The sequence below is a fragment of the Arctopsyche grandis genome, chromosome 3, assembly GCF_051622035.1.
Source record: "Arctopsyche grandis isolate Sample6627 chromosome 3, ASM5162203v2, whole genome shotgun sequence".
In the NCBI taxonomy this organism is placed as follows: domain Eukaryota; kingdom Metazoa; phylum Arthropoda; class Insecta; order Trichoptera; family Hydropsychidae; genus Arctopsyche; species Arctopsyche grandis.
In genome coordinates, this window is record NC_135357.1 from 1,756,403 (window position 1) to 1,769,338 (window position 12,936).

Here is a 12,936-nt window from a genome sequence, read left to right on the forward strand (position 1 = left end):
TTATATATTTACATGCATACATGTATGCATCCTCTGTTTAAACTGTATATCCACAGTTTAAAACGTATTTCACCAAATTTGATAAATATTATAGTTTAGTACCTTAACCAGGGTCGTCGAGAGGAATCCAGGACCTATGACAAATTTTAAATAAAAAAACTATACTAAATTAAATAATATGCACCCCTTCTCGTCAGCCCTGACCTTTACTAAGACCTTAAACGGATTTCGGAAGAGTTCGAGGCCTTTGAAAGGGTTTTCTTGAATATTTATCTTATAAACAGAGATAGGCGCGAAAGCCTGCTTTTTCCAGGAAACAGAGCGTTTTGGGTCTATTTTCCAGAAAACAAGGCAAACTACAAAGCTAGAGAGCAAAAAAAAAGGTTCACCATAAAAATGAACAATGCACGGTGAACAATGAACAATGAACGGCGCAGAGTCTCGCCGGCCTATGCTTATAAATATATTCTGATGTATTTTTATTTGCAAATCTACAGTTTTTGTCATATATGCCATAGTACAATGACAGGTCAAAATCGACACTATGGCTAACTATGTATGTACATACATATCCAAACAATTTTTTACAAAAATATTAATTACAAACCGCAAGCATAGGTATTACTTGCAACAATTAACAAATGTGGAATAGTCGAGTTCGAGTAAAGGGAGGGGATGCCAATTTTATTTGAACCATCAGTCATTAAGTTCCATATATTTGATTAGGGCTCAGACGAACAGAGAGGCACACGACACGTATTTTTTATAGATAATTTTGCATATGAAAAAAATGCTGGCACGCATAATCTTTGCTATGGCACACGGGCAAAAAAACCTTGTATTGACATACATAGGTTTGTAAGTGATTGATAACGGCGAGTCGTGCTAATTAGCAATGACATGAAAATACACCTATCACAGCTGGAAACCACAAGCACGTCCCGTGTCACACTTTTGTTCTGGGCGCATTTGTATCAACCGCATAATTGGGTCAAAATTTCATTACTCCAATGTGTCCCGATTATCCGGAAACGTGTCGAAAAAGAAGCCGCGTGCAGTGTGGGACATGATTTTTCACCACAGGAGGTCAAGAACGCGCCCGTGCCGTTCAATTCGGTGTAATTGTGCCCTTACAATCACCAAATTTTGTAAATACTATCTGATCATACTGTAAATTATGTTGTATATGGGATTTTAAAAGGTTTTTGTATCTACAATTTTAAATTTAGAATCACCAATTTCATATATCATCTGACAGTAGCATTGTTCATGATTTTGGAATGAGTTAAAGCCCTTGGATGAGGGTTTTTTTTTCAATGTTTTAACTTGACTAAGAATCAAGCAATCAATCAATCGATGATCTTGAACTTCGCGTAAGTCGTACATATGTTCAATTTTACGATACATAAACATAAATGCGTTTGAAATAAAAGTGCAATCAAGTTAACAAGCCTATATGTACTATACATATTTATTATGTTTATGTACTATACGCACCGAATCGATCTGCTTCGACTTGAGAAATTGTTGATAAACTAGTTTCGTGTTTTAGAAAATGAACATGTGAGAATTTCTATACACTACATACATGCATAGATATATGCTGACCGACATAAAAGTCATAACGACCGTATCTATTAGCGAGGATCGATTAAAATTATTAATCCCGTGCGCAAAGTATACGGCGGAAACGTACCTGCTCAAACTTTGTAAAAAAAAAACAATATATATAAAGCATAAATATTGTGTATTTTATTGACATTTATATTTAATAACAGTCAATCTTTGACATTTGAGTGTCATTAAAAGTCTAATAACGGACATTATCAAGCAGCAAATTATCCAAATTTCAATGTTTCATAGACATTTTCCGTGTTGTTATATAGCAAATGGAAATTTTATGACGAATGAATTAATTATAAATAAAATACTTTCAACGAATGAAATTTAGAAGCTTTGATACAATATAATACTAGACTGTTATTACTATCATTATTGTAACAAACAATCAATGATAGGTGTTTCTCGTCATAATAATATGACGGCAAATCAATCCATTATTATGATTTATGAATTGCGTTTGACGACCTTTTCATAGCTGTATCGCAGATTGGCAATTGGCTTGTACCAAATCTGAACTGTCTGATTTCGCTTTGTGCACGTTTGACACTTTATGACAAACGGTGTATTGAATGTAAAAATAGATAGATCAATTATTCATATATATACTGACAACGGGACATAATATTCATTCTTTACAAGAAAAAGTCAAATTACATTGAGCAAAAAAAAATCACGATTTTTTCACACCGGAACGAAGACTAATCAATCTTTACTAAGTTTGACCCACTAAATTCGAATATGACAATGATTTTTGTTGGCTTCTTCTCTTTATGAGTTATAAGCGTTTAAAAAAGTGTAATTTTTACCGAATTTTAGCTTTTGTAGTCCTTAACTCAAAATCTATGTAATATTGATGTGCCAATAGTGAGTACTGAAATCAATAGTCAGATGTTTTTTCTATTCATTACGATATTTTATTACTTTAAAATACTTATAATTAATTAACTACCAAATTTTAGCCAAAAATATGTATATATATATATATATTTTTAAACATTTTTTTCTCGAGCTATCATGAATTTATTAAGCCAGTTCAAGTTAAGCAAGGGTTGGTTTTCAATTTCAATATATTTTATTTTATTTTATCTTAACGTACTAATTCCAGCGATAAATTATTTTAAATTACAATATGAAGTGTTCTAGGCTTGTAAGTGATGTTGTGCGAACGTGAGCGAGTAAGATGGAATGATGCGCTCTCTATTCTCTATCTCGCTCTTGATATATGCATAAAGTCTAAGAAACCACATTCTTTAACTCGATTTAAAATCATTTACTGCTCGAATTAGTGCGCTTAGCATAGAAGTAGAATGCATAGAATCGCTCTCAGCCTCCAAAAATGTTGCTACAAAAACTCTGATTTTGTTCATTGTTTGCTAAACTTCGTCTCTCTCTCTTGTCTCTCTTCTGACTTTCTGTCTCTCTCTTCGATGACACGCTTTTAGACGATACTTTTGTTAACAATGATAATGATCCTTATAAACGTGGTTAATTGAAAAAATTGCGAAATAAACTCATAATATTACGGAAAAAATGTGTAAGAAAAACTTTGTATTTTAAAGAAATAAAAAATCACAATCAATAGAAAAACATCTGATTATAGATTCCAATACTCACTTTCGGCACAGAAATACTAGATTTTGAGTAAAAAACTGCCAAAGCCAAAAATCTGTAGAAAATAAGCATGTTTTTACTAACCTCTTCTTATTAAACGCTTATCTAATATATAATTGCAAAAGACACTTTGTATGTGTGTATGTTTGTTTGGGTCGTAGATTCTTTGACGTTCAATGTAATAAAAAAACAAATGAATATTCAAATAAAATAAAACTATTCAAACAAACTTAATAAAATGTTTACTATTAGATTGGCCATGTTTAAGCGGTTTATATTACACATACCGAGCGAAGCCGGGTGAAACCACTAGTATCCCATGAACGAGAAAAAGCCAACAAAAATCATCGTCATATTCGAATTTAATGGGCCCAACTTACATATTAGCCAGCAGCATAGCTCGGATGTTAAGCTTCTGCTTACCGTCAAGAAGGTGCCGGGTTCAATCCCTGAATGAAAATGAATTTTTCAGAGTATGCTGTTAGTCAGACCTGGGTTTGTGACTCCAGGTTGATCGTTTCCTATCAGAGTTTGCCAATTTTCTCTGATTTCATTGTTGAAACGGTTCCCGGAAAAAAAATTGGCTAAAAATCCTTCCTACCTACTATGTCACCACTATTTGAAATTTGATTGATGTACAATAAAAATTTATGTACAATTCATAGATGTCTCGTTAATTTGCGAGTTTTTTCAGTGTCTCGCAATTCAACGACTTATAATAAAAAAATGCTGCATTTGTATTTGTAATTGGCCAGGAAGGCGCATTGGGATTTACCTGTAAGGCCTTCCTGGTATATATGTAAAATAAAAAAAATAAAAAATATGTACATAGGATAGATTGATTAGTCTCCGCTTCGGTAATTTTTTTTTGTCCATCGGTGTTATCAAATTAGTATTGAATTTCATTCGTTTGAATCATTGACGAAACAGCACAGCGAAATTTGTCTCTAAATATGAAGTGAAGTGAAAAGTTTAATAAGAACTTTTGTCAGCCGCAATTTAATCAATTCCCAATACACAGACTATTACAAATCGGCCAACTGAGCATTGTAAAGACTTCATTCGACGTGACAAATCCCCGAATTGCACAGTCATGCGAATCGAAATAGACATTATCCTCACATCATTATCATACTCATACGATATACATTTTCTCGATCGATAAATTTTCTAGTAAACATTTCGTACTACTGAAGAAAAAAAAAACCGGTCGATAAAAAAGCTCACTCCGGTCCATAATCTTTTTGTGACACGCTACATATATTAAATATAATATGTAGATACGTTGTTAATCGTGTCTGTGTGTACACATTTTTTTTTTTCGATTTCAATAATAACGGTTCCCGAAAAGCGATTTGCATATCGAAAGCATTTGTTTATCCGAAGCGTATAATTTGAGCGGTTTTTTTTTCTTATTATTTGAAATTGCCGCAAAATTGGCAATAGTACCCCTCCCTTACGCGGTAAAGATTGCGAAATTTGCATCTGGATTGTAATCGATCGGTTTAATTGGTTCTGAGAAAAACTAAAGCGCACCGCCACCTCTTCGGCTCTTGGGTAATTTTTAATCGATGCTAAGGACTTTCTTACGTATTCAAATTTGTACCATATTGTAATCGACAGGTGTAACTTAGCTTAGCCTAGCTTATTTATAACTTTTACTGACGGCGAGTTCAATATTTGGATTACTTAATTGATTGGAAAAATTTCATTCGATATCACTATTTTATCATACAAGTGATAAGATAAGACATCTATCTCTGCATAGTTGAATATGGATTTTTTTAAGATTGAAATAAGATTTATTTAAAAAAACTTTCAAAAATTAATTTAGACACATTTCAGTCAGGCCTTTTATATTATAGTCGATCCAATTTGGCGTGATCCAATTTCTTTATTTTTTTAATTAATTCTTATTTAACTATACAATATAATTCAATGCAAGGTCTTTAATAATATTACTGTAAATTTAGCGGTCCATAACATTACGTTGACATTTACTTTTATTGTCTAAAAAATATAAATTTCTATTAATATAAATTATATATATATTCCATAAATAAATTAATAATATCAACAACTTGCGTATTTTATATTAAAATTGTATCAATGTAAATATTTCAAAATACGAAGCACTAACTCAAAACTAACAATAAATAAAAGTCGAATTCTACCGATGCACGAACAATTTTGTATTTCTTGAACAAAATGCAATGCGAAATTGAAACGAAATGTAATTGGCCATCGCGGGTTGAGTGGGGTGTGAATTTTCGATTAAAATTTTGCTAATTTTGCAATAGTAAAAACATCTGACAACTGATTCCAATACTCACTTTTGGCACAGCAATACTAGATTTTGAATTAAAGACTGCAAAAGCCGAAAATCTATAAAAATTGCCTTTTTTTTAAACGCTTATATTTCATAAAGAGAAGAAGCCAACAAAACCTGTTTTATTTTATTTTATTATATACAAATATAATAGGAAGGCCTAGCAGGTAAACCCCAATGCGCCAATTACAAACAATGCAGCATTTTTATAACATACATATGTAAGTCGATGAATTACAAGAAACTGAAAACTCTAAATAACGAGACATCTATGAATTTTAACTTGTACATACATTTTATTGTACATCAATCATACTCAAATAATGTTGACATACATAGTAGGTGGAACGGATTTTAGCCAATTTAATGCGGGAACCGTTTCAACAATGAAATCAGAAAAATTGGCTGTAACGCGTTACTGTGACCAGACAAATGTATGTATAAGCATAATACAAATATTATATATAAGAAAATTAGCGAGACATCTATGTTATAGATAATAATTTTTTGAAATCATATTCAAATAGTGGTGACATAGTGAGTAGGATGGTGTGTGCCAATTTGATGGAGGAACGGCTTCAACAATGAAATCAGATAAATTGACAAACTCTGATAGGAAAAGATCGACCTGGAGTCACAAATATCCAAGTCTGACCAGCAGCATTGCAGATATACTCGAAAGAAATTCTTTTCCATCGAGGTCAACTCACGGGATCGAACCCGGCACCTCTCGGTGCTAGGCAAATTCCCTACCACCGAGCCATGCTGATTTTTACATACCTCCTTTACATTTCACTTACGATTACAATTCAGGAAAAAGTTTGCCTCTTATCCGATCGTTTTCATACTTTGCCATAATGGTGCAAAAATATCGTCTAAGACGCTTTTGAAATTTGAATTTCTGAAAAGTGCCTGACGTCTATCCAGTTTTTAGTTTCAAACATAGATGGCGGTAGTAAAATAAAATTATTGGTATTTTTATTCAAAATAATAATTTTATATACAAATTATAGAAGAGTATGTTTTTAAAAAACTTTTTTTTATAATATAATTATATTCGGATTCAAAGTCTCGTGTTAGATCAGTTCTACCATAAACGTATACTAAACGCAGTGAGAGCCATTGGTCGATTAATCGCGAGATCTCATTGGCTGTTGAGCGCTGCTAGCTCATTGGCCGTTGAGTCAGTTGAAGCTAGAGCGCGAACTATATACTTAGAACTATCAGACCCACTACTTTCGTTCTTAACTCTGCTAGTAATATTAAAGCCTGACTCACCTTTCGTCTTTTTCGAAAATTGGGAAGGTCTGCTGCGCCAACTCCTGCAGAGTGGACTCACTCTGAGGCTCGGCGGAGATTCCTTGAGCCCTCTGCTTTCTGGTCCTTACTGGTTTGTGCTTGGGACTAGCCACGTTCACATGGTACGGAAACACGCTCTGGAACTTGTCCAGGTGGGAACGCAGCTCCACAATTTCAGCCTCGCGCTGCCTCAGCTGCGTCTCCAGCTCTTTGATCCTCGTATCTTTCATCATCAGCAGCGCCTCGGCATCCTCTGCTGGGGCAGCCATCGTGGATGGGTCGCTCACCACTGGTGGGTGGTGGCCGTTTTGAACTACTGTTTGGTTTATCATGCCCGCTTCATCGTCTTCAGCCAGTTGCTGTGACGCGAAGCATAGGGCGTCGAAGCAGATTCGCATCCACCTGACGTGTCCTTCCTGCTGAGGGATGCTATCCTTCAAACTCCCACCACCTCAACTGAAAACGAGTTGTGTAGAAACTCGAAAGTCCAAAGTGTATTATTAAATATATTTATGGCACAGGTTCGACTACGAAGCACTTCCGAGATGGCACGCAAAACTAGCTCTAGGAGACAACTTGAGAGACAACGCAATCAGACACTGCGACGCTGGCAAGTGCCACTTGGCAACGGGCAAACCTGAAACAAGCAAATATTCCACGTTAAAATATATAATCTAAATAGAAATAGAGCGTGCTAGTGCGCAAAAAAGTCTACTCCGACTAGAATACATTCAGAAGATTGGAGTTTTAATTAGACTTATTTTGAAGCACTCCTGCTTAAATGTGACTAACATTGATACCAATCTTCTGTGTGTGGTTTATTTATTTATATTTTACATAGATATGTCTAACATCACTTTAATTTTTCTAATCCAATTTATTATATGTATTGAGAATTGAATCAATTTTAAAATTTGGATATTATTAAGTTGATCAACCAACTTAACCCTAATCTAACTTCCCATATATGTATGTGAATGAAAATGTTAAGAAGTTAAGAACCAGAGTAGTTCTTAACATTAATTATAATACTAAGCCAACCTAGCCAAATTTAATAGATTCTTATAGAAATTAAATCAAATTTAAAATTCTATTCTAACCTAAAACTTCTTAGTAATAGAAAATGAATTGAGAACGTATGAACATAGACAGTTAATAAAGAAGCAACATTCAACACAACCTAACCTAATTTACGACAGAAATAAAATCAATTTTAAAATACAATACTTATGTACATACATATGTATATATAATAGATTATTTTATTTTATTTTTACATAGATACATATATACCAGAAAGACCTGATAGAGGTAGACTTAATTAATTACAAACATTGCATCATTTTTATTATATAAATCACTGTGTTTCGACAGTCTGAAGAACACGAAATTAACAATTAATTAATAAATCCATTGAGACATCTATGGATATAGACTTGTACATATTCTACATAAATAAAATTCAGATATTTGTGACAGCGGGTAGGATGATTTTTGCCAATTTGGGGAACCGTTTCAACAATAAAAATCAGATAAATTGACAAACTCTGATAAGAAACGATCGACTTGGAGCTACAAATATTCAAGTCTAATCAGCAGTAATCTTTCGGTGCTAAACATAAACGCAACCACCGAGCCATACTGCTGGCTATATCTATTACATATTACTGCAAAAGAACTTATCAGTAGCGTGTTGGAGAAAATGTTAGTTTTAACAACAGGAGAACTCGATACCAGTAAAATCATTGAGAGTCACTCTTGGATGAGACAGAATCAAATTAAGTGAGAAGTCTAAATCTCAATTAAGCTATCTGAGGTACTATTTAAGAATGTATTGACTATACAAAATATAAAATACAAAAGTAGTCTAGAAGGACTTTATTGTTAAATAAGTGCTAAGATTTGTTACGAATACACAGCAGAGTAGATTGTAGCAAGAAACGGATGAAGATATTGAAACCCGACCTAAGTAACGTACATATAGTATATATGAGTTGACTGTCTTAGAGAAGACATTTGGAATAAAATAAAATACTAATACATTGTGAGATGATTCAGCGAAAAAAAGTATAAGGAATCGAATGTATGCTGTTTAATGGATTATATAGATCCGAGAGCTAAATAACAGACTATATTGGTTTTATGAGTATTGATATGGGCAAATAGAATTAGAGGAAGACAAACAGAATTTGAAACTAGAACAAAGTGGAGATTGTTCAATATATGCATATTTGTAGTAGTCATATTTATTTTACATAGATATATACCAGGAAGGCTTGACAGGAAGACCTGAGTGCGCCTTCTTGAACAATTAATTACAAACAATGCAGCATTTTCTATTACTACATAAATCACTGTATTTCCAGAAGCTGAAGAACACGAAATAAACAATTAATTAATTAATTAATTACAGAATTAATCCATTGAGACATCTATGGATTTAGATTTTGTACATATTTTTTACAAATTATACACACAATAAATACAGAAGATTTGTGACAACAGGAAAGATGATTTTTTGCCAATTCTGGGGAACCGTTTCAATAATGATCAGATAAAATTGGCAAACTCTGATAAGAAACGATCAATTTGGAGTCACAAATACCCCCAGATCTAACCAGTAGTATGGCGGATCGAACCCACTGATCACTTGGTGCTAAACATACACGCTACCATTGAGCCATACTGCTGGGTATGTACAGATTGAAATTGAAAAAACTGTCATGTATAATTTTAATGCACATATTTATTGCCGATTTATTACAATCGTGTCATAAATCCAACGATAGTAATAAATTGAATCAAAAAATGTATTCACATTAAAAACCATTGTCAATGCTATCAATAAAGGACGAGATAAAATTTACACTGGGCTATCAATTTATTACAGACTTGATTTTTACGATGATTTATTCCATTTGCACGTACGGGATAAATTTTATAAATTAATTTTTCGAACAGTGAATCTTAATATTTATCCGTTTGAGAAATATTTACAGCTTGAATGTAAAATTTAATATAACGAGATAAAACATAATCGAATTCAATCTTTCATTCATTGGCGCCGAAAATGGACTCCGCGCTATATAAATCACTCAATCCGGCAATAAAAACAAATGCTCGGATTATAAATCAAGTGTAAATCGATAGACCGTTTCGTGGGCTATAAAATCACATTAAAAAACCTACATATTAAACCGATTGAGAAACGCTGAACATGCGACGACAGAATTTGACATCGTCGAAAACCGCGAAACGTCTATATGTTCGATTTGAATACCTAATTAAAAGCCATGATGAAAATTAAACAGTGGACTAATTCTATTTTAGACTTTTTTGCATCTGCACAGTTACCATAGTCCGTGCTAAAGTTTCGCCGTTGAAAAAGTGTGACGTAACTACATGTGTATTATTTTCTCGTGAAAAATAAACAACGGTCTTGTCAGATGGACTTGGCACACTTTGGAACGTTCGTTTAGTTTATTGTAGTATCTAAAAATCTATCTAATATGCTAGATGTAACGTTTTCATCCTCCTCCTATACAACGAACGACTGATAAGATAAAATTCAATCGATTTCGATGCAAAATTGTGATAAAATTTGATCTTGGTGATGTTGAAATCTAGTAAAAATAAAAACTCTAGGAAACGACTAATTTGCGTCAAATCAAGAGTACAAAATTCAAATTCTAATTTAATTAAGAATATAAGTTATAATAATATAAATATGAGATTTGTCAGAAAAGATTTATTTTATTTATTGACATATTAGCTACATTACAGACATTACGGAACACTGTAACACGTCACTGTTACCAGACATATAAGCATAATACAAATACTATATATGTATATAAGAAAATTAGCGAGACATCTATGTTATAGATAATAAATTTTTGAAATCATATTCAAACAGTGGTGACATAATGAGTAGGATGGTTTATGCCAATTTGATGGAGGAACCGCTTCAACAATGAAATCAGATAAATTGGCAAACTCTGATAGGAAACGATCGACTTGGAGTTACAAATATCCAAGTGTGATCAGCAGCATTAAGATTATACTCGGAATAAATTATTTTCAATCGAGGTAAGCTCACGGGATCAAACCTGGCAACCTATCGGTGCTTAGTATCAACGCAAACACCGAGTTGATTAGATGGCAACATTTGCAAAGAAAGCATCAAAATTCCAGAAATGACGATATGCAGACTATTTTGTAGAAATAATTTGAAAATTATGTAAACCAAAGCAGCCGATTGAGCAGTTACATTCAAATAATGTTTACATATTAGTAAATAAAAGTAAGTGGGATGATTTAGAGACATGGTAATAGTAAAATCCCTTCGTATTTTTCATTAACATTGATTGGCTGGGACATGATCTATACATGATTTAAAGATTTTTTCATCAAAATGGAAAAAAACTATGGGACATCCCTAATGTAACCATACGTCCCGTTTTGAACGGGACCGTCCCGTTTTTAGGTAGCCTATCCCGTTGTCCCCAAGCACTGCTTCGGGACGTCGAAATGTCCCGTTTTTAAAAAGATAGCAACGCACGATAAAACTAACGCACATAATTTATTACCAAAGTAAATTTTAAGAAATCCTGCCAAGAATTTCATTCTTATTTGAATTCATACCAAAAATACTTGAGCAAATTTGTTCCTCAGAAAAATATTAGACCACATAATTATTTATTTTCGTGCGTTCACTCCTGTTCTTTTCATTAAAAATAAAAACTATGACAAAATATACGTTTTCTTGAATACACATACCTAAAAAAAGTTTTTTTAAAAACAAACCTCTTTTTTAGTTTTGTATATAATATTAAGATATATAAATTATTACTTTGAATAAAAATACCAATAATTTTATTTAACTGCCGCCATCTATGTATGAAACTAAAGACTACATAGACGTCACCCAGATTTCAAATTTGCAAACTTCAAACGCGATATTTTAACTCTATCGTAATGACGGAGGATCCATTTACTTATATTGATGACCAAAATGAGCAATATGGCAGAGTATGAAAACGATCGGATAAGAGGCAAATTTTTTCCTGAATTGTAATCGTAAGTGAAACGTAAAGGAGGTTTGTAAAAATTGATAGATGTCCTGTTTTGAAGAAAAAAATAAATGATCACGTTAGGCATCCCAAAACTTGTATTTAAATTGGACTTGTAGATTTAAATTGGACAAGGAAAGATTAAAGATCTCTTGTATATATATGTAGAAACGAAAATTAATAAAGATGGCCGACGAAGCAATTCGATTAATAAATTAGATATAATTAGATAGAATGATGTAGAAATAACTAACTAGAAAGAAACTAAAAACTTTTAACCATCTATGTACATACATATGTATGTATGTAGCTGGGTCTTGTGCAGATGATAACCAGTAGATTATCCCAAAACTTAAGATATTCAATTGACGAAACCCAATAAAGAAAGACCAAAGATTGCATGAATTAATATTCTAGAAACAAATACATACACATATGTACATAGGTGTTGTTGATTAAAACTGTTTATAATGTTTACATGAATCATACAATGATATTTACATATTTTATGTATTACAAAACATATGAAGCGCAAACAATAATAAAAAGTTATATGTATATTTAAACTTCTTCATATGCGGAAATATCATACATATGCGTACGTACTTCAGTACGTACATATGTATATATGTACGTACTGAAGATAAATATTCTACAATATAAACACGACATTCGAATCAACAGTATGCGGATTTCATTCGACAAAAGATTTACGGTTTGAAATGCGTTTAAAAAATCATCGATCTTTTCGTGTGGATTTTTCGCATGAAAATCACCGAATTCAGGAGCTTTTGCTTTGTATTGAGAAGACACGCAGAGACAACTTCGCAAGAAGATCCACAACAATCAACAAACGAGTCATCAAACAATCATTGCGCAAAATGTCAAAGCGATTGTTCGCTTTACTAAAAATACACCACCAATAACGATACTCGTATACACAATTACGTAGAAACGAATGCGTACGAAGATCGTTGAAAGCGCCATTTAACAATGGTGGGA

At 32.8% G+C, this 12,936-nt stretch overlaps 1 protein-coding gene across 2 annotated transcripts in view; it reads right to left on the minus strand.

Moving 5' to 3' along the window:
* for (cGMP-dependent protein kinase for) overlaps positions 1–12,936 on the minus strand; it is a 214,908-nt gene that overhangs the window by 149,140 nt on the left and 52,832 nt on the right. For both annotated transcript variants that reach the window (XM_077428327.1, XM_077428328.1), the window contains exon 2: positions 6,842–7,499. In XM_077428327.1, coding sequence (XP_077284453.1) covers positions 6,842–7,260 — 419 coding nt within the window. In that variant the 5' untranslated portion in view covers positions 7,261–7,499. The remainder of the gene's footprint in view (positions 1–6,841; positions 7,500–12,936) is intronic.